The sequence below is a fragment of the Phocoena sinus genome, chromosome 2 (assembly GCF_008692025.1).
Source record: "Phocoena sinus isolate mPhoSin1 chromosome 2, mPhoSin1.pri, whole genome shotgun sequence".
Lineage (NCBI taxonomy): Eukaryota > Metazoa > Chordata > Mammalia > Artiodactyla > Phocoenidae > Phocoena > Phocoena sinus.
In genome coordinates, this window is record NC_045764.1 from 123,152,983 (window position 1) to 123,180,355 (window position 27,373).

At 36.8% G+C, this 27,373-nt stretch overlaps 2 protein-coding genes and 1 non-coding gene across 8 annotated transcripts in view; 2 read left to right on the forward strand and 1 right to left on the reverse strand.

Moving 5' to 3' along the window:
- Positions 1–12,163, forward strand: part of PRPF39 (pre-mRNA processing factor 39) — a 37,291-nt gene extending 25,128 nt beyond the window's left edge. For 4 of the 5 annotated variants that reach the window (XM_032621614.1, XM_032621613.1, XM_032621615.1 and 1 more), the window contains 9 exons: positions 3,539–3,704; positions 4,158–4,265; positions 5,653–5,817; positions 6,132–6,258; positions 6,626–6,894; positions 7,757–7,941; positions 10,721–10,795; positions 11,034–11,154; positions 11,423–12,160. In XM_032621614.1, the coding sequence (XP_032477505.1) occupies positions 3,539–3,704; positions 4,158–4,265; positions 5,653–5,817; positions 6,132–6,258; positions 6,626–6,894; positions 7,757–7,941; positions 10,721–10,795; positions 11,034–11,154; positions 11,423–11,479 (1,273 nt within the window). In that variant the 3' untranslated portion in view covers positions 11,480–12,160. Of the gene's footprint in view, positions 1–3,538; positions 3,705–4,157; positions 4,266–5,652; positions 5,818–6,131; positions 6,259–6,625; positions 6,895–7,756; positions 7,942–10,720; positions 10,796–11,033; positions 11,155–11,422 lie in introns of all 5 variants that reach the window. The other variant, XM_032621617.1, reaches the window with a different exon arrangement.
- Positions 6,962–7,047, forward strand: LOC116750276. The gene has a single exon (XR_004348972.1). It is a non-coding gene; the product is annotated as a small nucleolar RNA SNORD127 (small nucleolar RNA).
- A 311-nt stretch (positions 12,164–12,474) lies between the features above and the next one.
- On the reverse strand, positions 12,475–27,210 carry FKBP3 (FKBP prolyl isomerase 3). 2 transcript variants are annotated; one of them, XR_004348305.1, is made up of 7 exons: positions 25,427–26,061; positions 24,252–24,353; positions 23,575–23,682; positions 16,596–16,731; positions 16,037–16,104; positions 13,516–14,471; positions 12,475–12,815 (listed from the first exon to the last, which is right to left on the reverse strand). XR_004348305.1 is itself a non-coding variant. In XM_032621619.1 (7 exons), exons 1-7 carry the CDS (start codon positions 27,153–27,155, stop codon positions 12,761–12,763), a joined length of 675 nt encoding a protein of 224 aa, XP_032477510.1. In that variant the 5' UTR covers positions 27,156–27,210; the 3' UTR covers positions 12,475–12,760. The 2 variants fall into 2 exon arrangements, 1 of the variants encoding a protein (XP_032477510.1); XM_032621619.1 differs by lacking the exon at positions 25,427–26,061 and adding an exon at positions 27,048–27,210 and having other exon boundaries at positions 14,374–14,471.
- Positions 27,211–27,373: the final 163 nt, after the last annotated feature.

The window sequence follows — 27,373 nt, forward strand, 5'->3', positions numbered from 1 at the left end:
TTAGAAATATTTCTGTTGTGTAGGCTTGTATATTGGATATACACTGAACATTATCTCTAAGAATATATCTAATTTAAAATCCTCCTTAGCATGAGTACTTTTGTGATATGATCTAATTCCTCAGGCCCAGTCCCTGGTAGTTCTTAAACTCTAGACGTAACCTGAGTACTGATAATTTCCCAAAGGGCAGTGATGTTTTATGCTTTTTATGACTGTAATACCTTTTCCACTTTCCATTTGTCTGGTGAACTCATATTCCTTAAGACCCATACAGCTTAATGTTTTCTCCGTGACACTTTTTCCAGTTCACCTAAATGGAAGTGTCTGTTCTGTCTTTTGTGCCAGCACTCTACCTACATTTATTTCATTTATCTTAGCACTGATAACACTGTTTTGAATTTATGTCTCTTGTATCCTCACATGTCTGTCATTTTCTGAGGATTTTTAATTCTTTTTGGCCTTAATACCTAGGAACAGGTATTTTCCTTTATGGAAAACACCTAACGAACTTTTTGGCCAACCCAGTATTGGGCACTCAGCCATTCTATATTGAAAATATTAGCTTTATAGTAGAAAAAGCTAATGGAATATTACTGTTTAGTATTATGCATATTTTATCACCATATGAAAGAAGTTTATATATATAATGTGGCGATTATTTTATTTATTTTTATTGTATTTTATGGCTGTGTTGGGTCTTTGTTGCTGCGCACGGACTTTCTCTAGTTGTGGCAAGCAGGGGCTACTCTTTTTTGTGGTGCGCGGGCTTCTCACTGCGGTGGCTTCTCTTGTTGCGGAGCATGGGCTCTAGGCACCCAGGCTCAGTACTTGTGGCACAGGGGCTTAGTTGCTCTGCGGCATGTGGGATCTTCCCGGACCAGGGCTCGAACCTGTGTCCCCTGCATTGGCAGGAGGATTCTTAACCACTGCGCCACCAGGGAAGTCCAGTTATTTTAAATATATGTTCTATAAGTAGTTATTTTTCAGTTTTACCTTATTTCAAGTTTCTTATTTATGTCTTGACAATTTTTAATTTTAATATTTATTTGAGTATTAAATCTATTCATTTTCATACTACACATGTGAGTTACTTCCTCATTTAAAGTTTTTTTAAATAAGGCAATCTGTATTTTTGTCCTCCTGGTGATAAAATAGGTGAAGTTAAGCCTCTGTATTCACTGATTTTGCAAAATTTAAAATTAGTTTCCAATGTTATTTACATATGTTTGTGAAAGTCTTTTATTTTTTTTTGGCCATGCCATGCGGCATGCAGGATCTTAGTTCCCCTACCAGGGATTGAACCTGTGCCCTCTGCATTGGGAGCACAGAGTCTTAACCCTTGGACCGCCAGGGAAGTCCCTGTGAAAGTCTTAAAATCCATAAAAATCCAGGTGTCAGTAACCTAAATCAATTTTAAGAAACTTGGGGAAAAAGTCCATACGGTTGGAGCATATGGTACATGTACAACCATGTCTGATAATTAGGTTGAAGAGGTAGGTCTGGGTCAGAGGCTAGGTCAGAATATGAAAGACTTCAAGGAGACTGGATTTTAACCTGAATGCAGGATAAACACTGAAGTGATTTTTGGCATGAGGGTGGGATATGATCCTGTTTACTATTTTATTTTTCATGTTTACTTCTTAATAACTTTTTTGGCTGTGTTGGGTCTTCGTTTCTGTGTGAGCGCTTTCTCTAGTTGTGGCAAGCGGGGGCCACTCTTCATCACGGTGCGCGGGCCTCTCGCTGTTGCAGCCTCTCTCGTTGTTGCGGCCTCTCTCGTTGTGGAGCACAGGCTCCAGAAGCGCAGGCTCAGTAGTTGTGGCTCACGGGCCTAGTTGCTCCGCGTCATGTGGGATCTTCCCAGACCAGGGCTCAAACCCGTGTCCCCTGCATTAGCAGGCAGATTCTTAACCACTGCGCCACCAGGGAAGCCCTTAATAACATTTTTGATAGTAATATTGAGGTGGGGTTAGAAGCTGTGGGACCAGAGGCTGGAAGACTGGTTTATGTTTATCTAGCTGAGTAGTGGGGAGGGCATGAAGTCATATTTAGAAGGTAGACTAAATTGGACCTAATATCCAGTGGAATGTAAGAGATAAGGTAGGTGGAAGAGATTCGGCAACTTAGTGGTTGACAATATCAAGATTCAAGATTAGAAATGTTGGGACTTCCCTGGTGGTCCAGCGGGTAAGACTCCACGCTCCTGATGCAGGGGGCCTGGGTTCGATCCGTGGTCTGGGAACTAGATCACACATGTGTGCCGCAACTAAGAGTTCACATGCTGCAACTAAGTGTCCGTATGCCACAACTAAGAAGTCTGCATGCTGCAACTATGAAGCCCACATGCTGCAACTAAAGATCCCACACGCTGCAACTAAGAAGTTGACATGCCGCGACTGAAGTCCCACACGCCGCAACAAAGATCCCGTGTGCTGCAACTAAGACCCTGTGCAGCCTAAATAAATAAATAGTAATTTTTAAAAAAGATTAGAAATGCTGAGGGTGTTGATTTGTGGATGAAAGTGACACACTTATAGACACGTTGTATATAAGGTTCCAAATTGAGATGGTGTAGATACTTTAGCTCTTCAACTTGGTGTTTTTGATTAAAATTTGTATATATATATATATAAACTAGTGTGTGTAGATAAATGACATGTTTTTCAAAACACTCTTTGCTTAAAATCTATATTTCTTTATGCAGAGCGTTGGCAGTTGTATATACTAATCTGAAATTTAGGGAAAAGTTTTGGGCTTAAGTTAGAGTTTTAAAGTCATAGTATGCTTATTATTTCAAGCTGTATTAATAAGATTGGACAGAAAGTATATAAAAATAGATGAGAACAAAATGCAGAGTGGAATCATTGGGCATACTAGCATTTGGGGGCAGGCTGGAATCAAGGAGCAGTCAGAGACTTGGAGGAAAACCAAGAAAGTGGTAACTCAGAGCCCAGGGTGAAGAAGATTCTAAAAGGAGGGCTAGTTAACAGCCTTAAGTACTGAGGACATTATTAGGATAGATGCTGTACTATAAAACAAGTATCCATTTAATTTTGCGTGTAAGAGGTACTTGGTGACTTTAATTAGGGCAATTTCATTGGAGTGTTTGGCACAGACATGTGAATTCAGGAGTAATTGGGAGGTGAGGAAGGAACTGCAAAATTTGTTGATCATTTATAATTTAAACATGGATTGCTGTATTTAATTTTACAGTCACTTGACAGATGAGAAAACCAAGATTTAGAGAAGGGAAAAACTTCCTATAAGTCAAATAATTAGTTATGGACAGAAGTAGGATTTCAGTGTATGACTTGTCCACGCCTTCTTCATTCCATTGCAAAGGCAGGAAGGAAATGAAGATGTCTGTAGACTGTTTCATCAAGTGGTAGGTTGTTACTGTAGAACAGGAGAAAAGGTGTGGTGTTTTTGCTTCTTTAAATCAGAGTTCTTTGAAAGAGTAATGTGTAGTAGAAATGTAATGTGGGATCTAAAATTATACTTCATATATAGAGCTTGTATTTTTATTGTTTTCCTTTAGATTTAAAGAACATATACAGAATAACTTACCTAGAGATCTTCTAACTGGTGAACAGTTTATTCAGCTGCGAAGGGAATTAGCTTCTGTAAATGGGCATAGTGGTGATGATGGTCCTCCTGGTGATGATCTACCATCAGGAATTGAAGACATAACTGATCCAGCAAAGGTAACCAGACTTATTAAAAAAAATCTTTCAGTGCATGAGAAACTAAACTTTATGTCCCTTGACTGCATGTGTGGTATGACTTGTAGCTCATATAAAATCAATTTCTGATTAAGGCAGGTGGGAATTCTTTAGCTTGTTTGATTTAGAGTAGATAATGTGTTTTACTATGAGACACCTGAAAAACTACGTTAGCTTAGAAGGATTATTTGGCCTATGTTGTGATGTACTAGCCCTGTTTTTTGTTTTTAAAAAGGCATATGAGAAAGTAGTTTATTAGGAAATACTTTTACAGATTTCAGTATTGTTAATTGTACTTTGCACATAATTGATAACGGTTAAAAACCCGTCACTATTCTAAGACTATAGTATGGGTGGATAATATTTAAATGTAAGCAGTGATATTTAAAATTTTTGTATATAACTTGTGTGATTAAAATTTTTTTTCTTCCCTAGCTAATTACTGAAATAGAAAACATGAGACATAGAATCATTGAAATTCATCAAGAAATGTTTAATTATAATGAGCATGAAGTTAGTAAAAGATGGACATTTGAAGAAGGTGTAAGTGCTTGCTTTTTTGTTATTGTCATTATATGCTTCAAAATACAGATAGGAGTAATGTATTTTTCTTTTAGTTTTGAATGATGTCTCTGCCTTTTATTTTTGCTTATTAAGTAATGAGGTATTTGTCCTACTTATGGCTTCCATTATCAATTTTCTATTATTTTATCATTTTCCATTATCAATTTTAGAAACATTGAATTCAGACTTACATGAATTGCAAATTATCTTTAATCTGAACCATTTTATTACAGTTCAATTTTTAAAATCAATTTCATTGAGTTTTATGTACAACAAAATGTACCTATTTTAGGTACAGTAAAATGAGGTGTTTTTATTTTTTCAGAATTCTAATTCTTTGTTTTTTTTAAACATCTTTATTGAGATGTAATTCGCATGCCATATATAGTTCACCCATTTAAAGTGTACAGTTCAGTAGTTCTTAGTATATTCACAGATAAGTACATACAGTTAATTTTAGAACATTTAATTAATGTTAATTTTAGGACCTTTTCATCATCCCAAAAAGAAATCCCTTACTCATTAGCTTTCACCCCTCTACTCCCTCATCTGCTTACTGCCCCCAACTCCCAGCCCTAAGGTACCGCTAATCTACTTTCTGTTCCTATAGGTTTCCCTCTTCTGGCTTTTCACATGAATGGAATCATGTAGTATGTGGTTTTTTGTGACTGGCTCGTAAAATGAGTTTTGACAAATGTATATGCATTGTGATCACCACAACAATCAGGATATAGAACTACTCTGTCACCTCAGAACCCCTTTTCAGTCAATAACCTACACTGCACTCCTACCCCGGGCAACCACTGATCTACTTTCCTTTTTTTTGTTGTTACATTCACTAGTTTATTTTTTAGATTCCACATATAAGTGATACCAAATGGTATTTGTCTTTCTCCTTCTTACCAACTTCACGTAGTATGATAATCTCTAGTTGCATCTATGTTGCTGCAAATTGCATTATTTCGTTGTTTTTTATGGCTGAGTAATATTCCATTGGTGTATATATACCACATCATCTTTATCCATTCATCTTTGGATGGACACTGATCTGCTTTCTGTTACTGTGGTATAATTGTTCAATTCTAAAATAGTCAGCAAAGAATACAGTTTTCTGAACATAAAATTGTGTAGTTCTATTAAAATGACAGGGTAAGTGGAAAATACATTCTGTTTCTTCAATTTATAAAGCCTAAGTAATTAAAGGGATTTTAATTTTAGAAGTTTTTTTACTCATGTGATATGGTGATTAAAATTTTTTGGTTCATTATTATATTTTATAATTTAAAATATTTGTATTACTGTAGTCATACATATTTTGGTGTTGGTACTGGTTTACTTTCATTGTCATGTCATGCTTTTATTACAGATTAAAAGACCTTATTTTCATGTGAAACCATTGGAAAAGGCACAACTGAAAAACTGGAAAGAATACTTAGAATTTGAAATTGAAAATGGGACTCATGAACGAGTTGTGGTTCTCTTTGAAAGATGTGTCATATCATGTGCCCTCTATGAGGAGTTTTGGATTAAGGTAAGAAAATTATATGCTCTGAAACTTGAATATATTATAAACATTGATCTAGTGACTAACCTTTTTTGTACTTCTGTTGAATGTTGTTCATATAACTATATCTGTTGCATTAGGAGATGGTCTGCTTGCAACCAGATTTGACTGCTGCATATGCCAACCTCGTTGCCTCTCTTCGTCCTTCCTTACAGAAACTAGTCTAGTGGTTCAATAAAGGTGCTGAATGGGTTTAAAAATAGAATTTTATCGTTCTGTCACATATTTAATGGCTTGTTCAACTGTAAATTATTCAGTATTTCCTCTGTTTCTGTATGTAGTATGCCAAGTATATGGAAAATCATAGCATTGAAGGAGTGAGGCATGTCTTCAGCAGAGCTTGCACAATTCATCTCCCAAAGAAACCCATGGTGCATATGCTTTGGGCAGCTTTTGAGGAACAGCAGGGTAAGAATGAGGACATTCAGTTGATATTTTGGGATTTCAGTTACTTTAGGATAAAGTTATAGGAATTGAGTCTTGAGAGATGGTGTAAAGCAGAGGTCAGGTAAACTTTTTCTATAAAGGGCCAGATAGTAAATGTTTTAGGCTTTGCAGGCCATATGGTCTCTTTCCTAACAACTCTGCCATTGTAGCTCCAAAATAGCCATAGACAATAACATAAAAAAATGAACATGGCTGTTTTCCATTTCAAAAAAAAAAAAAATAGCCAGAGGGCTGGATTTAGCCTGTGGGCTGTTATTTGCCAATACCTGGCATAAAGGATATTTCATAAGTTTAAACGAAAGCATAAACATTTAATTACTATTTCTAGGTAATATTAATGAAGCCAGGAATATCTTGAGAACATTTGAAGAATGTGTTCTAGGATTGGCAATGGTTCGTTTGAGAAGAGTAAGTTTAGAACGACGGCTTGGAAATATGGAAGAAGCTGAACGTTTGCTTCAGGAAGCTATTAAAAATGCCAAATCAAATAATGAATCATCATTTTATGCTATCAAACTAGCCCGACATCTTTTCAAAATACAAAAAAACCTTCCAAAATCAAGAAAGGTGCTTTTGGAAGCTATTGAAAGAGACAAAGTATGTATTTGTGTTTTTTAGAATATCTTCCATAAAAAATAGTCTTTTTTGTTGTTGTTTTTCATTTTGGCAACTATGATGAAAGGTTTGGTCTGTATGTAATATATTTCATTACTAAATGAAGACAACAGTCCCTCTAAACTGATGTTGCCATTCTTTTAAAAAATTTTCAAATTATCATTAAAAGGTTGAGAAAATTAACATTATTGGATTTTCTATTTTCTCCACATTTAGAAATTTTACGGCAAGTTTATTGATTATTAAGTAGAGGGCCTGAGAATACTTTATTAACATAAGTATGGCAGTTGCCTACATTGTAACAAATGTAGCAGTGAGATTATTCTCCTTTTCTAAAGTATTTCCTTTTATATATCAACTGATGTCAAAAGATAGTGTCTAGGAAATTTCTCATTTTTTAGATTTTCGGGTAATGACAGGTCTGTTTTAAGACACAGGTTTATAAGAGGTTTGCTTCCAGCTGCAGTGAGGAAGATTATCTATGGTTGTGAAGATTTAGATTACTGGGAAGTAGAGATCATTTTTTTATGTTTTACTTCATATTTGTTATGGTAGGTCAAGCTACATTAAACCCAAGATAGGATATAGGGTTTTAGTTTATTGGCATTTAACAACTTGCATAGTTTAGGAGATGCTAGGATGATGTCTCTACCTACCAATGTGCTTATTAGTTTTTTACCTGTTTATTAGATGTATGCTGAAAAAATTTAACATGAATTACATTTTAATACAATTTTCAATATTGAATTTTTCAAGTTGAGACAAAAATTAAGGCATTTAAAATATCTGTGGTCTAATCAAAATATCTTAGAAATATGATTAATTGGTACTGCTTTTTACACAGGAGAACACAAAGTTATACCTCAATTTACTTGAAATGGAATATAGTGGTGACCTCAAACAAAATGAAGAAAATATCCTAAATTGTTTTGACAAAGCTATACATGGTTCATTACCTATGAAAATGAGAATTACGTTTTCTCAGAGAAAAGTGGAATTTCTTGAAGATTTTGGTTCAGATGTTAATAAGTAAGATCTTAATTATATATTATTATCTATCTGAATAGTAATAGAGCACTGATAATTTTGGATGGGAATTTGATAATGAGTACAAAATAATATATTGTTAAATTTTAAATGTTTCCTAGGTTTATTTTTCCTTGGGTATATGTGGGGGTAAATTCAGTTTTGCAGATGTCTATGTGCTTAATGAGAGGACATATGGTTTGTCTTTCCTTCAAAATTATTTTCAGAATTTTAGCGTGGTGATTTAAACAATGAGTAGATGAGAGAAAGCAGGAGGCAGGAATTCTGTGAAAAAGGAAATGGGCGAAGGATTGAACCCTGAAACACAGAAACATTTAATATATAGACCACCAAAGGTAGATGGGGTTTTCTGGAATAGGAATGCCATCTCAGATTAGAGAAGAGGATGGGTGTGGTTTTACAGATCATGCCTTAATGACCTCATCTTCATGCATTATAAAAGGCTAAAAGATGAGGGTGAGGAAAAGGACAAGTTTAAAATTTAAATCTGCAAAATAGAAGAGTAGAAATATTGATTAGAGCATTGCTGCCATTCCTTTCTTACCTGGTTCTAGTAAGGAAATACCCCAATTCCTGTTAGGCAAGTGTGTGTGTACATTTTTGATGGCTGAGTAAGATTTTAATTAAACTGAAAAACGTTTAATATGAGTTACATTTTAATACAACTGTATATATGTGCTTGGCACATTAAAAGTTTTATAATTACCTAATGTAAAGTACATTAACAGTCTAACAGGGGAGGAGGTACTGGTCTTTTAATAGACAAAGAGAGGCTTAAAGAGAGATTAGGCAGTTTTTCCAAGGTCACTTAGCTATTACATTGTGCAGCTGGAATTAGAACCTACTTCGGAGCCTGTGTTCTTAACCACCTCATGTGCTGTATGTGTCTTCCTTTTGTTTTGTACTGAAGAAAGTATACAAAAGAAATGGCATATGTAATTCTAGCTTTTAGTCTAGTTGGATGGTATGGTGACTAGAGAGGCTGTACATATGTGAGGTAGCATATAATTGTTAAGAAGGCTTTGATCTCTCTGGAACAGAATGTATTTGGCATCTTTCATAGAGGAGGTGGGGCTTCATTTAGTTATTACTGGATTCTGATAAGCTAAGGAGAGGATAAAATGGTGGAAGCAAATTAGTTCATGTAAAGAGAATATCTGCTTGATTGGAGGGTTTTATGAAGCGGTAAAAACTTGATGCTAAATGTGCTGTGTCTTAAAAGCTAGACTGAGTTCTGAGCACATGTACACGGTTGACAGTAGGAAACTATTAGAGTTTTGAATTAGACTAAATGACATATTTAAATTTGGCAGTAATATACAGACAAATCTGAGGTCCGACACAAGGATGCCAGTTAGGCCCTTGTAAATATAGTTATGGAGGGTCTGAGTATCAGGTCTAAGATTGTTGTATTTGAAATTTAAAAAGGGAGTGATATGGAAAATCAATGAGTTGCTTAGAAATTTAGGTAGCAGTGTAATGAATTGGTAAGGATTAATGTTCAATCAGACAAATATAGGATTAAATCCTAGCTCTCACTTAGTATTTTGTATTCCTCAGTTTTCAGATTTTCTCATATGAATATTGAGTCTCTTGTTGCCAACCCATGAGTTGTTAAAGGTCTTAAGGAAATTAGTCCATTTTAAAGTCCTTTATGTTGAGTAAACACTGAACCAGAGATTATTGACAGTTTTTGCCCCTGGAATATTTTGGGACCAGTGTTACTGTTAATTGTTATTAAATGTGTACATATGCAGGCTGTCCAGGGAAGTTGAACATGCATGTAAACATCAAGGTCATTTCCACAGAAATGTTAATTATCTGTGTTCAGGTTTCTGATTCCTTAAAAAATAAGGCCATCTTTGTCTTTCTAAAAAATATTTAAGAAAGTGGTAAAAGGAGGGCATTTCCTGGTTGTCCAGTGGTTAGGATTCCATGCTCAAAAAGAAAAAGAAAATGGTAAAAGGAAAACAAAATCATTATGATTTTAAAGTCAGTTTGGCTTCAAGTGACATTGTTTTTGAAGTTCTAAGTTCCAGGTGAGACCTATAATACATATCACATTTTTTTATTAAAAATTATCTTTTTTATCAATGATTAATTATACTGTAGTTTTATTTTAGTTCTAATTCAATTTATCACATGGCCAAAGTTTACACTTTATCCTAACTGGTGGCAGGTGTCTTTAAGAAGCATTGTTAAGTTAGATCTCAAAAGTATACAAATTATGTAACTGTCAGGACTCGTTGCATTGGACGAAAACATATTGTCAAGGTCACTGTCTTTGTTGTGTGATAGCTCCTTAGTCGGGCTCTCCCCATGTGTTACAAATAATAACAGGTAGCTCTTGGCCAGTATCCCATCAGCTTTAGCCCACTGTAGTACAGAGAACAGGCACTTTTTCAGTAGCTCAGTCAAAAATCCTGGGACTTATTGACATCCTGGTTTGAGTCACATGATCACCTCTAAATCAGTCATTGGTCAGAGATACGTAATAAGGTAATTGGCTAGGCCTGTATCTCTGAAGCCTCATTTGAACCACGTGGACTGAGAAGGAAAGTGCAAGGCAGTGGTTTGCCAAAGCAGATAACGTAGAAAAGGTAGCTGGGGGTAGTTTTGCCTGCTGGATCATTTTTTTTTTTCCAAAAGGATGTTCATTGCAACATGCTTTTGTTTCCCTAAGTGGAAATAACTTAAACACTTTAAAAATTTAAGTTTGGCTTTTGTCTATTCCAAAGGATTGTTTTTCCTTCCCTCTCAGGCTTCTGAATGCTTACGATGAACATCAAACACTCCTAAAAGAACAGGATTCTTTAAAAAGGAAAGCAGAAAACGGGTATGTAACTTCCTGCTGAATCAGAAAGGGATGCTTAAAAGAAGACATTTCATTGTGGAAATCCCTTTAAAGATAATTATCACCTTTATGTTGTGGTAATTTATTTTCATGATTTGAAATCATATAAAACAGAGTGGTCAAGAACTTCAGATGAACGTACACAGGTGACACTTATCCATTTGTTAAAAGTACTTATCTGTGGGAATTCTGAAAGTTTCCATTTTGACCTTTGATTTAGATCAGAAGAACCAGAGGAAAAGAAAGCACACACAGAAGATACAACTTCATCATCTACGCAGATGATTGATGGTGATTTACAGGCAAATCAAGCTGCATATAATTATAGTGCCTGGTATCAAGTGAGTTTGCATAATTATAATTGAATTTTTTGTTAATAGATGTTATTAGAAATGCATAAATGAGGATAGTCTTTTTTTTTTCCTTTAGAAAAAACAACTCTTTGCTTCGGTTGCAGATTGTATAATACATTGTCTTCTGGTTAAGACTTGGAAATTTCAGCAGTGAACACATGCTTGTTTTCTTAAATATACCTGCTTTAATTACATTTTTATATATAGAACTCAGCCATAGTTCTTGTATGCTAACATGTTTGCTTTTTCCTTTCAGTACAATTATCAGAATCCTTGGAATTATGGACAGTATTATCCTCCCCCTCCAACCTGATGGGAAAATTAAATATCAGATGGAGTGTGTGAAAAGTTTGAAATTATTTTTTTTTAATGAGGGATGTAAACATAGCATAAGCTTGTTGTATTTGATAACTTGTCTTCCCTGTTTCTGTGTAACATGATTTGTTCAGTAATAGGGGAAAATGTCACTTAGTAGCTTACCACAGATACTATTTCCTACCATTTATAAAATTTACTTTTTATTGGAGAACTATTTTTTTGATTTTTGCATTAAGTGGTCTAGAATTCTTTTGCAATGCATTTGCAATAGAGTTTTGTAGCCTTAAGGGTAGGGAAAAAAAACTGACTGCAAATCATGTCAGTGTAGTACAAGGTTCTGAAAATACATAAGGGCTGGTTATTAAGGATTTACTTCCTCCTTAAAAAAAAAAATGGCTTTTTAACCTTTGCTGACAAGATATTGTCTGTGTGGTTCCATTATCATTGTGAATTTGGATCAAACAGCAGAAGATACTTATTAAAATATTGTCTTGGAATAGAGATTATAAATGAGGAAATGGAATGTTTGCATCCCTTTAAAAAAATGAAAATCATATCAAAACTTGTTTCAGGAGACTTTGTATTTGGAATATTCACGTTAAAACTTGTGAGCAAGCTTTCATTTTGATCAAACTGATCATCTTTGTTTTTGTAATAAAACTGAAGACTCATCCAATAATTGTTACGAATTTATTGAGGGGGGGAAATCACCTAATAATAATTTTATATTCACCAGTATTAGTGGTTTATTGGTTTTGAAGTATACTTTTCTTGAATTCATCTATTGTTGACAATTTATTAGACCTTTTAGCCTTTTGCTTCCTCTCGATCTCTATGCTTTTGCCTTCCTTATACACAAATATTTAAAGATTTTTAAGATGATTGTCTCTGGCAAAGCTGTCCAGACAATTTTACTGTTACTGCCAGGTTTGACGAAGTCTTAGTACTGGTTAACCTAATCAGAACATGAATATATTTACACAACACAAATCAAGACGTAGGATAAATTTTTATTGAGCCTTTTAGTTTACAACATGAGGTAAAAGGCAAGTCAGTTCTCTTTAAGTGATATTCTACACAGCTGTAGTAAAATATTTTAAACTTCAAGGATTTATAATGGATTACATTTCTTAGAAGTTGGGGATCAAGTAAACAAGTTCTAACTTAACTTCTTGAATTTTCCAGTTGACTCTTCCCTTAAAATAGTAACCAGTTCTAATGAGACACCTAAGTTTCTTCAAGGCTGTATTTTATTGTTGCTGATGCCTTTACTATTTCAGTCAATATCCACTAATTCCACTTCAAAAATAAGTTTTGCATTTGGTGGAATTCTGTTGAAGAAGTCAAGGTAAATTTGATAAAACTTGCCTCTTCCCTTATTCCCCTTACTGTAAATTAGAATTATGGGACTTCTCTGGTGGCACAGTGCTTAAGAATCTGCCTGCCAATGCAGGGGACACGGGTTGGAGCCCTGGTCTGGGAAGATCCCACATGCTGCGGAGCAGCTATGCCTGTGCACCACAACTACTGAGCCTGTGCTCTAGAGCCTATGAGCCACAACTGCTGAGCCCATGCACCACAACTACTGAAGCCCACGCGTCTAGAGCTCATGACCTAGAGCCCCCACCACAACGAACAGCAGCCCCTGCTTGTGGCAACTTGAGAAACCCCACGCACAGCAACGAAGACCCAACGCAGCCAAAAATAAATAAAATTAGAATTATGTATATTGGATACTGGTAATTAACTCCAAAGGGAGGGCTTTATAGTTGACTCAGGGGCTAGTACATAGGAACCTAGAGGTTCCTGAAAGTATTTTTGTGAATGGAGGTCATAACCTGTCAATAAAGGCTGACTAGATAAATTCAGCTTGAACTAGGATCTTCCTTACCTGGATGCCTCTCTAGTACTGCCAAGTTAGCCACTACTTGATGAAGACTGCTACTTAGTATGCCCCACCCATGCCCCAAGTGATTTCAATCTAGCTGATTGTATATGTTACATTAAATCAAAGTTCATATGAGGTACTACCTGATATTTGCTGTGAATTTTCAGATGTTGAATTCAGATAACTGATTTTTATCTGACTGGTCTTGAGATACTTCACGAGAGGGAGCTGCAGTTGGTCACGGGATTTTGATAGGCTGAGAAGAAGAAGGCTATTATATTCCCAAGTAACTGTAATTGATAAGACTAGAAAGGACTTCCAATTTTTTTATCCCCAAACTTACTCTACCTGGTCCAACTAGTTCTCTGGGAATGGAACCAACAACTAAACTACCTTCCTACTTAGCTATTGGATTGTTCTGGTCGTAATAGACTGGAGTCATGGCTCTTCTTTTTTTTTTAATGTTCACAAATTGGGCCTATCAGAAAAGTACTGTCACTAGTTGTAATCACAAATGCGTACACTATGATGTTGGACCTGTGGTCTCCTTCATTTCACAACTGGTGATCCCCAACGTGTTCCATTTCTAAGCTTTGAGTACCCAGTTAATTGCCTGAAATCATATGGAAGCATAAAATTACCATGAGCCATATCTGAATCCTACAGTTTGCTACAGTTGTTTGTATTGAGCATCTTAACTCCTTTAAATAAACCCTTCAAACATTAATAGTAGCTTTTCAAAGATGGAAACTTAAACCTCAGTTTAGGTCCTGAAAATTAAGAGCTTATAGGAAGAAAAATGACTCCAGCTCAAGTTAGAATACTTGTAACAGTAGAAAATATTGTGTATATTGGAGGTGTTGACACAAAAGCATCTAAATATCAGGAAGACTGGTCTGGACGGGATCTCTGACCTAGAGGTTAACCTAGACAGCATTTACATACCTTCAAGTGATCTTTCTTAATGATTTTTCTTTTAATTACAGAGGAAAAAAGGATACTTAGCATCAGGCTGTCCTTTCTTTCCATAAGCCCATTCTGGTTCAATCTCCAGTCGAGCCTTTTCTCCTTTACTCATAGTCAAGAGTGCTTCATCCCACTAAAGGCAAGAACATAAAATCAAAACTAATGATACTTTACAAAAGCATGCAAAGCCAGAAGAAAGGCAAGATTACATACAAAGCATTCTGTTACAGGATTTCATGTCCTAAGGTAATGTCCTTGGGTGAGAGTCTCTAAATCTGTCCTTTATTTCCTCAATGAAAAAAGTTAAGGACACATTAAACAATTTCCTAGTGTAAATACTTGAACTTTTCAAAATGATACAATGTCATTTTGTACAAATTTGGATCTTAAAGCCAAATTACCAAAAACAATATGATGCAAGGATACAGAATATATTACTAATATCATATACTCTGTTGAAATGTAACAAATTACATAAAGCTAAAATGATAGAGATCTGTCACATACTGGAAATTAAGAGTATGGTTGACTAGAACAAATTTACCAGTAAACATTTTAGTTATAGAAACAAAAATAGCTCAACCTGATGTATCAACTTGGTATAATCAGATAGTAGTTAAAAGTGATTTTCAACTAAACCTTTAGTTTCAAGATGTTTTATATTCTATTTTGGGCTCTGGATATGATTGAACAATATTTTAGGTCTTACCACAGTACAAAGAATAACACATTTAGGGTCCTCATAACTGCATTTAAATAGGCATTTTGGTTATTAATATTTGGCATCCTACTGTTTCATCTCCTTTTGTACTGTACAGTGCAATGGTCAGTACAGCTTAAGCCTAACTTCCCCTTTTTTCAGAGTTTCCTTCTGTTATCTCTCACATGTAAGGGTGGGTAAAGGCATACTTAACATTTGAAAGATATTTTTGGTGTTTGAGCCTAAATTGTGAGAGGTGAGAGGGCCACAGGAAAGACTCCTAGAAGTTTCTATCAGTACTTCTAGTGGAACAGATATTTTACCTTTCTGAATCATGTATAAGTGGTACAACAGCTATTTAACATTTTATAAGAATCAAATTTAGAAAGCCAAACATTCTGGCAATTACTTTACAAAGAAAAAAATAATAAAAGGGGCAGGCATGGAAGGAAATAATATGAGTCTATTATGTGCTTTAAGTTATACCTATTTAATCTTTCTTTTAAAAAAATTTATTTATTTTTGGTTGCATTGGGTCTTTGTTGCTGTGCGTGGGCTTTCTAGTTGCGGTGAGCAGGGGCTACTCTTTGTTGCGGTGCGGGGGCTTCTCGTGCCGCACGGGCTCTAGGCACGCGGCCTTCAGTAGTTGTGGCACACGGGCTTAGTAGTTGTGGCACATGGGCTTAGTTGCTCCACAGCACGTGGGATCTTCCCGGACCAGGGCTCGAACCCTTGTCCCCTGCCTTGGCAGGTGGGTTCTTAACCATTGTGCCACCAGGGAAGTCCCCCACTTAATCTTTTAGCAGCCTTGAGGTAGGCTGTACTGTCTGAGATCCAGAGAATGTAATTTGTGCCAGATCAGTTAGCAATGATAACACTTGATTTGTGAGACTCGAAAGATTATTTTCATCCTATTCTCAAACCTAATTCTTTATGTTACCATACCACAAGTAGCGTGTGCCAGAATATCTACTGGTTCATGGCCAGTTTTTACTTACTCCTCTGATAACTTTGCCTATCCCAACCTTAAAACTTAAAGGCTTGGCATTTTTCTTCTTCTTCGAACCTGTAAAACAGATTTTCTTTATAATTAATAATGAAGTTAAGTTCCAATTGAAAAACACAGTGATTTAAGTCTTTAAATTGATTTCAGAACTTACCATGCTATGCATCTGAAAAGAAATAAAAATTCAGAAAGCCAAGTAATTCAACAAGAAAATTCTGGATGTAAAAATAATTATGGTCTAAAGGAGGGAGACGGAAAGGACCTATATTTACACCATTAAAATAACACTATTCTGCCTTTTATATTAAAATACAAAAGCCAGAATTTGGGGCATTAACAAAGTTTAGACTAAGCTTCCTTATTTTTTGCTTTTCAATGACCAAAAGGTCTTCATTTACACCCAGCCAAGTAGTGAACTGAAAACCTTTTACAAGTAAATAACAGGTGTAAAAGACTTCCGGAAAAAAAATGACAGCCAAGAAAAAGGTACTGCCAACACAAATATTTGGCATGCCCTAAAGCCAAAGAGATAAGGTTACATTTAGACTTACTCGTTTGAATATTAGTATCAAAAACAGTCCCATCCTGTAGTGTTCCTGTATACCAGCAGTGAACAATATCTCCCTTTTTGGGAAAGTTGGTTTTATCTCCTTTTTTAAGAACAGATTTTGTATATTTTGGTGGACCCTAGAAACAGAAACAACACACACACAGAGTTGTTAATTCATGTCCTTTTTTTAGAAGGATGACAGAATACTTATACAGCCAACTGTGACCTAAGTCCAGTCACAAGAATTTCACAGATTTGGTAACAAACTATTTTGCCTCTGGTTCACCACTGAGTTAAAAAACTCACTATCTCATTTCAAGTCTGTGATGAGAATATTAGTAACTAGCACACCTATAATTGCAAATAACTTCCAGCTTCTTTGGAAACCAGTGTTCTTTTGACAAGAGTAATTATTCATCAAACCATAAAATGAATCCAGTTATTTTCCAAGGTTAGAAATATCATTACATTTTAATTCCTATAAAATTATAAGGCATTAAATCATTGTGACATCTTTTCAAAGATTTGAGTTGTGTTAGCACCAATAATTGGCATTACTAAATATTTAAATTATATCCAATTAGAATAAATACAAGTAATATTGCATCTGTTCCTGGACTTGAATTGAAAATAAGTTCACACAATGAATGGAATTATCTATAGAAATTACCATAAGAGGCATATTTCCTAGAACAAAGCAGGATTATCAGGGTCTTTGTTTTTTTTTTTTTTGAAAGCTAAGGGTTAATCTAATCATTAGTGAGGAATCTATGAGAATCAAAAGAATCAATTTCTTAGGTAAACTTAAGAATATATAGAATTTTATACTACAGAACATTCCAAATGTTTTACAGAAACTAACTCTCCCTTATGAGGTAGGTACTATTATTATCCCTGTTTTACAGATAAGGAAACAAAAGGATAGAGTGGATAAGTAACTTGCTTAAGGTCCTAGAGCTCCAAAGTGGCTGTGTAGGATTGGAAACCAGGCAGCCTGGTTATAAAGCCCAAGCCTTAACCACTTTACTACCTCTCAAGCACATATGGAATGTCAGGTATTAATACTAGTCATTTTGTTATGTCCATTCATTTAACCATACAGCAACCTGGCAGTTCTTTCCCCATCTTTTATAGAGAAAGTAGTGAGGCCTGGATAGGGTATAAAGCCCTATGCAATTCAGTCTTAAGGATTAGAACTTTCAGCTAAAGCTAGGCTGCCTCCCTAAGTCAGAAGAAAGTCACATCTATAGCTTGAATACAAAGTGTATTACAAAAGTAAGCATTAACTTTCTTCCTGACCCATTCCAAGCTTGTTTTAGTGAGACGTTACTTTAGAAGTCTACTGCTAGTAGTGTAAACTGGTGCCATCTCTTTGGAATGCAATTTTAAAATGTTAAAAGTATGATAATTCTCTTTATACAGATACATACTCAAGAAGTAATTTGAAACTTAGGAAAAAATCTTTATGCAATTATTCCATACACTATTATACATAATGGCAAAATAAAACCACATATTTATGGTAATATAATAGTTTTTAGTAATGTGGAAAAATTCTTATAAGATTACAAGGCAAATAGTAGAAAGTTCTACAGTAAAATCTCAACTTTTCAATAAAAATACACAGAGAAAATATTCAAAAATATTCTGAAATGTTAAACATTCATTTCTACGTGTTGGAATTATGTTTTCTCTATCCTTTTCTATCAGAAAAATAAATGATTTTTAAGGAATATAGTTGACTAGACAAAAACTGTTAACATATATCCCAAATTTGAAAATAATTTTAACTTAAAACATTTAAAAGCCACAAAATGAGGATGACAATATACGTATATTATGTGAGAATATCAGAATATCAAGACTTTATTAAAGAAATTACAGATAACTATTGAGTGGATAAGGTACGATTAGCAAATAATAGCCACATTTTAAAACTTAATGTCGGGCTTCCCTGGTGGTGCAGTGGTTGAGAATCTGCCTGCCAATGCAGGGGACATGGGTTCGAGCCCTGGTCTGGGAAGGTCCCACATGCCGCGGAGCAACTAAGCCTGTGCGCCACAGCTACTGAGCCTGCGTGTCTGGAGCCTGTGCTCCGCAACAAGAGAAGGCTGCGACAGTGAGAGGCCCACGCACCGCGATGAAGAGTGGCCCCTGCTCTCCGCAACTAGAGAAAGCCCTCGCACAGAAACGAAGACCCAACACAACCAAAAATAAATAAATAATTAAAAAAAAAAAAAAAAAAACACCAATGTCATTCCATTATTTTCCCCTTTGTTGTACCACATTGCTTGGGCACGTTGTGTTACCTACATTAGAGGTCTTAGTATAATGCAAACACAATAAATTGGTGGCTATATCTCAGTCTTAACAGTGAAGGCACAATCTGCCTACTTGGGGCCTCAATTTCAGTGTTTCACAAAGTGTCTTTTATGGATCACCCATTCCTTGGCATTGTTGGAAGAAAAGGGCCTAATATAATTAAGTTTGGGAAATACTGCATTCAAGTTAAATATGCCTCTTTTGCATAACTTCTCAGAGCTAATTATGCATTAGCTAATATACACTGAATCTTCAAGTAGGAGACACAAGGTACAGCTTTTGATGACACATGAAAAACAACATGGAACTTCTGGGACCTATAAAACACACTTTGTAAAATGGTGGATCTCATTTTGGGTTTCATTGCAAGAACCTGATTGCTTCATGGTGGGAGGTCAGATCAGTCCCAAGCTATCCTGGAGTTAATGTGCTTGAACGGACCTGGCTTTTAGGTAATTTCCTGGCTTTGCAGCAATTTCTTAGTCCAGAGTGAGGAAAAGAACTACATTCCTGAGATTGGGTCTGACCTAGAAACTTCTAGACACAGATAAAGGAACTTTTGAGAGTGATCATCATAGCTGCAATTAACTAGATCACGGCATAGCCTCTAAAAATGAGAGTAGAGTTGACCCTTGAACACTTTGGGTGTTAGGGGTGCCAACCCTTCCTGCAGTCCAAAATTCATGTATAACTTATAGTTGGCCCTCCCTTTACATGATTCCTCCGTACCCATGGTTCTGCGTCCACAGATTCAACCAACTAAGGATTGAGGGTCATGGAGTACTGCAGTATTTACTGCTGGAAAATATCTGCATATTATAAAGGACCCATGCAAACCCATGTTGTTCAACGGTCAACGGTATATTACATAATTATTCTCAATTCAAGAAATATTTGAGCATGTTCTATATGTCAGGAACTAGAGATACACAGCTGAGTTGGCAGACGTGGTTCTGGCCCTCCCTCTAACAGAGAATATAGGTGTGTGTTAGGAGACCTAAAGAGGAAGCACAGGGTGCCAACATGAGAAGGACACAGTGACGTACTCCAGTATAGGCTATAGGCTGGGAGAGGGTTCTCTGAAGTAATGTTTACACTGTATCTTGAAGGACAAAAGAAGGTCCCTCAGTAGGGGAAGGTTTACAACAGAGAATAGCATTTTCATAGCAGGGAAGAGCATGAAAATAGTCTGCAAGGTAAGAAAGAAAAGAATGGTATGAGATGAGGCTGGAAAGACATAACACATGTTAAGAATCTGGGTTTTTATCTTTAGGTCACTGAGCAGCCAATTACCAGTTTTTTTTTTTTTTTTTTTTTTTTTTTATGGGTTACGCGGGCCTCTCACTGCTGTGGCCCCTCCCGTTGCGGAGGACAGGCTCCGGACGCGCAGGCCCAGCGGCCATGGCTCACGGGCCCAGCCGCTCCGCGGCATGTGGGATTCTCCCAGACCGGGGCACGAACCCGTGTCCCCTGCATCGGCAGGCAGACTCTCAACCACTGCGCCACCAGGGAAGCCCCCAATTACCAGTTTTAAACGAAGTTACAAAATCAGATTTGTGTTCTAAACAGATCAGTTTGACCTAGTTGAGGAATGGATAGGGAATCAAAAGTGGAAGTGGGGAGACTTGATAGGAAGAGGTTAGTATAGTAGTCTAGGTCTATGCTGGGGTGCCAACATTGAGGATGACAGAAGATGAGCAGTTTTGTGATATATATATGCAGAATCAACAGACTTTGGTGATGATTATATGTAAAGAAGTTATGAAGGATGAATCTCAAGTTTTTGGCTTGAGTACTTTTACAGTCACTTCTGACGTCTGAGTGTGAGTTCCTGACCTAACTTATACTTTCTCTCCTGTCCAATATTCATTCATACTTGAAAACTTTCCTCAACACTATTTAATACATAATAGGTAATAAATATATTGACTATGACTGATTTATTTAAAGTCTAGTAACAGCTATTAGACAAGGTTCTCTGTATTAAGATGAATAAGGTAGAGGTAAATAATATAGATAACCACGTGCTACAGAAATTTTTGGCAGTTATGTAAAGTCTGGGATGGTAAAAGTTTCAAAGGAAGCGATGAGCCGATGACCTGGGTCTTGAAGGGGACAGAGAACTGACAAATAGGGAAGCTGAGAGGAGAGACACACTAAGCAAGAAATAAAAGTATGGACAGTTTAGTAGACAATGGGCAGACATCTGTGACCGAAGAAGAATATTTCTATAGAAGTAGTAAATATGGAGCTGGGCAGGGGCCAGATATTGGAAGGTTTTGAATGCCAAAAATGCAATCCAATAGAAAAACAATGAGTCACAAATGTAATTTTAACTGGTCTAGTTGCTGCATTAATATCATTTCAACATGTAATCAATATAAAAATGTTGAGATATTTTACATTTAAAAAAAATCATTAAAACTTTGAAACTGCATATTTTATACTTAAGGCACATTTTAATTCGGAGTGGCCACAAAGTGCTCAGCAGCCACGTATGGCTAGTGACTACTGTATTGGACAGTGCAGCTCTAGACAGTATAGAGTTACTGAAGATTTTTGAGTAAGGTGCAGTTTGCAAAATATTTTAGAAAACTTACTAGAACAGCCATTTTGGGGCTGAATGATGATGAAAGAGAATGAAGGCAGATTAGTGACTTTTCCCACACTCCAGGTCTGAGGCCTTGGAATGCTTGAGAATCAAAAAGGAATGGATGAAGATGTGAAAAAGAAGATATTTGAGAGCCTTAGATCTGAGGGAGACATGAAAAGGAAAAAGAAAACCAAAGATCAGAGAACTTTTAAACTGGGAAGAAGAGAATGGTTACAACTATGTATGTTAATATTTTGGTAAAATAGAACACAAGAGTATATAATGAGAAAGGAATAAGAGAAGGTTGAGAACTTCTGGAAAAATGTCAAGTAGTTTATGTGGATGGGGAATTGAGCGAGGGATAGTTATGAAAGCTGCTGAGTAGCAGTGAAACTAGAAACCATGCTTGTCTGATATTAAGCTTTAATTTATACAAAGCCCAGTAAAAATTCTGATGATTATTTTTCTTCACAGTACTTGCTCTGCAGTCCTGAAGCATGAACAGAGAAAGCAGACAGCCGGGACCAGCAAAGTACTGGTCAAGAAGTTACAGAATCTAGGCAGGAAGACAATGAGTACATAAAAAAGAGGGCTCACACTGACCAGTTAAATGAAATGAAAAGACGTCTTAAAGAAAACGATATAGTTTAGGACTCTCACGAAATCTCTCTAAACTGCCTCCAGCCCTTACAGCTTTTACTTTTATTTGAATGCTCTTTTTCTTAATCTCTTGATATATTATCTGCTACCTCATACGTCCCTTATTCTAGTTTTCTGGAATACTCTTTCTGGAAGATGAACTATGTTGCCAACTGCTTTTGTAACCCTTCTAATAATTATACCTCTATTTACCTTAGTAGCTGCTCAATATTTGCCCACTATATAAAACATTTATCAAATTATTATTATTATTGTCACTAACACTGCTAGGAATGAGTGAGCTTAGTTGTTAGCAAGATATTATCAAAAGTGGCAAGATAATAATCAATTTAGCTCTACTGAGGCTTTTCAAAGAGCTGTCCTTAGCTCTACTAAGGCTGTCCATTTACAGAAATAGTTTTGTTTTGTTTTTTTAATGGAGACACTGGTGGAAAAATGTTTTATTTTTTTGAATTTTATTTCATTTGTTTTTTTATACAGCAGGTTCTTATTAGTTATCCATTTTATACATATTAGTGTATGTATGTCAATCCCAATCTCCCAATTTCAGAAATAGTTTTATCTAGCTCTTCAAACCTTGGTACAAAACCTGGGCTGGGAAAGATGAGACAGATGAACCCACACCCTGCAGCCAGGCCCAAATTAACTATTTATATTGCCTAGGACACCATGTACATCAGAAAAAGCTAAAAATAATCAAAAGGAAGTTTCTTTCACTCAGTCCAACTTGGCTATAGAATAGGCCCTTAAAATAGCTTTGAAAGCTCAGAAGTTCTGGCCAGACATAGAGGCAATATAAAATACAAAGCGAGGGCTTCTCTGGTGGCACAGTGGTTAAGAATCCGCCTGCCAAGGCAGGGGACATGGGATCGAGCCCTGGTCTGGGAAGATCCCGCATCCCGTGGAGCAACGAAGCCTGTACACCACAACTACTGAGCCTGCGCTCTAGAGCCCACGAGCCACACCTACTGAGCCCATGTGCCTAGAGCCCGTGCTCCGCGACAAGAGAAGCCACCGCAATGAGAAGCCCGCGCGCCGCAAGGCAGAGTAGCCCCCCACTCACGGCAACTAGAGAAAGCCCACGCGCAGCAACGAAGACCCAATGCAGCCATTAATAAATAAATAAATTAAAACAAACAAAAAAACAATGTACTGATTTGGCCCTATGAGTGAGAACATGTTTTTAAAAAAAAAAAAAACTACAGGTATTTCACAGGAAAGGCTTACTAACTGTAAAGCACTAGTTCTTTTTTACTTATTGAGTACACCCAAGGGAGAAAACCCACTCCATATTAGTGTTTGGCTCACTGAAAATGGCCACCCCTTATAGAAGTCAGTGCTGTAAAGCAAATACTTTTTCTCAAATTCACATGCGAAATCAAGTAAGAATACATTCTATACATACCTCATCCAGAGTCTCTTCAGACTTGGTTTCTTTGGGTTTATCTTCATTAAGCTTCACATTTTTCACCTGCTCAGACACTTTGCTTATACTTTCAGTACCCTTGAAACGCTGTAAGGAAAATGGTCTGTTTATCATATTCATGTCTGGCTAAGAACAAAGGAAGAATCTTATATTAAGCATTTTAATCAACAAATTATGAATCTCAAACTATCTCACAAAATAAATTCTGTAATGAGACCCGTAACCTTTAGAAAGACCAATTCAGACTCAGAGATATGAATAGTATTCAATCAATTCCTTAATAAAGATTCTCTTTTTTTTTGTGGAAGGTGGTCATTTCATAGTTAACATATATTGGAGAATTTCTTAAAATTTGCTTTTCTAAAGGCTCAGCCTAGGTCTAACCAAGAGTTTAAATACATTAATGAAATGCAACTTACTTTAGATTTGTAACTTTTCAGTGTCCTTAAAAATCTGTTCCCTTTCAAAATATCAAAACATCCTGCCATATTACAGATTAGCCATGCTAAATTTGACAGTCCATTTATGATTATAGTTAAGAAAAAGTACAGGTGGAAAAATGTCAACATATTCTGCAAATAAATGCATTTAAAGCTTCTTTTTGGGAATAAAATATCTAAAATGATATTCTGGTAATAAAATGTAACAATACTCACCTTACTTTCAAAAAGATGGTTATAGGCTGTAACCAAATGGTCCTTGTTAGCTGTCTTGGCCACATTTTTAATGTTTCCTAATAACTTATGTTCTGCAAGAAACTATAAAGAAAAAAGCTGGTTAGTCAAAATAATTTCCCTCATGTAAGAAAGGGTCTAAAATTAGAAAATGAACTTTTGAGTTAGAAATTATGTTTTCAATCATACTATTTTTTTTTTTTTTTTATATTGACCTCCCTCAGGGTACTGAGTGGCCATCTTTTTTTTTTTTTTTTTTTTTTTGGTACGCGGGCCTCTCCCTGTTGTGGCCTTTCCCGTTGCGGAACACAGGCTCCGGACGCGCAGGCTCAGCGGCCATGGCTCACGGGCCCAGCCGCTCCGCGGCATGTGGGATCTTCCCGGACCGGGGCGCGAACCCGTGTCCGCTGCATCGGCAGGCAGACTCTCAACCACTGCGCCACCAGGGAAGCCCTCAATCATACTATTGATAAAAGAAATGAAACATTACATTTTATACTCTACTTCATAACAAAAATAAGATTGAAGGAATATTAAAAAAACCATATTGGGTAATTATAAGAAATACTTAAAAGATTAGAACTGTAATATTGCATAGTGGTTACACTGGTGTGTACTAACCCTTTTCCCATCATGGAGCTCACGGAAGAGCACACTTACACAAGCAAGCACATTTTGGTAACTGGGCAAAGCTGCTCCTGGCAGGATGTTACTTGGCCCGTGCGCTGGGAGCCTCTAGCCATGTTGGGTATTTCTATCTTGACATATCTGTAACCCATTCTTGGCACACCCAGAAACACTGTTATACAATGCTGGATATATAGTGTTCAAATGTATAGACTGTGGTGTCAGACCAACTGGGTTAAAATCCTAGCTGTCTGATTTTAGACAAGGGACTAAGCTTTCCTAAAGACTCAGTTTCTGCATCACAGTGAAAGATTAATAACAGCATCTTATGTCAGAGGCTTCTTATAAGGGTAAATGTAATAAACCATTTCCAGTCACACAGTAAGAACTCAATACATATTACCTATTTGATTAATAATGTATTTAATAACTCTAACAGTAGAATTCCATTTCTCTCAGATATAAGACTAAACTGTCAGATGAATACTGAAATACTACTACTGAAATATCAAATCATCAAAATCATGTACCTTCATCTCAGAATCATGTACATGTTTTCCTTACTTTATTCTTCCTTTTCTACCTTGTGGTCCTTGCTTGATTCCTCATTTTGTTACCTTCCCAAAGTTGTCCTCTGGCATCTTTTAATCTTTCTAACCTTCTAACCTTACAATAAAGCAGTTTTTCTGAAACTATCACTATTGCATTTTTCTCTCTGACGCTTAGAGAGAAATGTTCTAAATGATAAAGGCTCATGGGAAAGGCTATTTTGATTAAATAGAAGCAGTTACTTTAGCACTGTTGTGATTTCTTTAGCAAGTTTTCAGAAAGATATCCAAAATATAAATATCTCCATGATATCTTATGATCAATAAAATAGTGACTGTCAAATATAGGTTTACATATGTGAATGAACACTGGAAAATATGCATGTAAAAGATTAGTATATTAGTATTAGTATCTTAGTATTTTGACAAGCCAAGTCTCTTGAAATTGTCCAACGTGGGCCAGTTTTATATTAGATTCCACCTTGGGATGATTTGTTTTATAAGAATTTGATGACTATAGTACAGTTTTGAGGCATTACACGTTAATAAATGATATATCTACTCTATTGTTTCAGTGAAATGTGGATTGGCTTAAGAGAAAATAATTCCACTAAAATAGTAAAATGGTATAAAATGGTGTCTCTGAGGCATGGTCTTTCATTTTCACACTTGTGTCCCCAAACACTGAGTACGGTTCTTGCTGTAGATATTGTATAAGTATTTGCTGATGTCAGAATTATTATTCAGGAGGGAGATTATTGGAAATTAAGTTAAAAATCGGAGATAAACCACATTTAGACCACTGCTATTTCTGATATGTGGGAGATGCTGCGGGCACACAAACTGTACAGTCGTTCTGCAATTTAAGGAGATATGAATTATATTAATTTCCAAAGGAAAAGAAGCCGTCTGACAAAAATAACTTGTGACTACGGAGAGTGGTTAAGATGGAGACTGTGCTGAAAAATGCAGGGCGTAAAAGTAGGAAGAATGCCAAATAGATTTCTTGGTTTGTTTATAACAATGGGAGACCACTGTACCCGAAATACTCATGTAACTCCCCTAGATATACAGGTGAAAAGGTCATTTAAAGGATCGATATTTTAAAAGTTAAACAGCGAGACTGTTAAAAAAATCACAATTATTAGTGTTCAGTGCTTGGTAATTGATGAGAAAAGCAAATCGCACCATCGTTCCCACCGAAATCTTCACATCCCTTCTCATTTCCCTAACAGCCCACACTACCCGCCAGGGATCTATCTCACGCAAGCCTCCAGTCCTCGGGCCCCCGTCTCAACCCCCAAAATCTACTGGGTTCCTTTTTTTCACAGCCTCCACCTCACTCAAGCATCTCAATGAGGTTCTAAATCTGCTACTGCTGCGTGCCGCAAGAGGTAAAGTTGCTCCACCTGCCCAAATAGGGCCGGCCCGAGGGGCGGGAGCGTGGCTCGGGAGCGCACGCGGGACCTCTCCGGCCTTCCAGGCCACCGGCCGCTGGAGAGCGAGGGCGGGGGCACCGAGGAATACGGAATGTATGGGCATCTACGGGGGGGTGAAGTGTCCCTCAGCCGCACCAGCCCGGCCGCCCCGCCGCCTCCAGTACCGAATCTGAACCGTGATCCTGCAGAAACTTGATAATGTCCTTCTTAGGGAGCTGCTCGCTGCGCAGCTGCTCCACGGTCCAGGCCCGCTGCGGAACGGCCGCCGCCATCTTCCCCCGCTGCCTCCGCTTTACTGAGCCAGCCCGCCTGGGTTCGGCATCGCCCCGCCCCAGAGGCGTGGCGCGGACCCTGCTCGGAGCTCAAGCGGGCGGGGTCACGGCGCTACCCAGCAGGATTGGGGCCAGTGTTTGAGTGACGTCAAGGCTGTGCTCCGCGGGCCTCTTTGTTGAGTCCCGGGTAAAACCGGCCGATGTGGCCCCGGCAGCAG

Coding starts and splice junctions, on each gene's coding strand:
- FKBP3 (XM_032621619.1), bottom strand. CDS start 27,155: ATGGCGGCGGCCGTTCCGCAGCGGGCCTGGACCGTGGAGCAGCTGCGC. Junction 24,354..27,047: donor AGGATCACGGTTCAGATTCG/GTACTGGAGGCG, acceptor TTTTCTTTATAG/TTTCTTGCAGAACATAAGTT. Junction 16,732..23,574: donor CTGAAGAGACTCTGGATGAG/GTATGTATAGAA, acceptor TTCTGTTTCTAG/GGTCCACCAAAATATACAAA.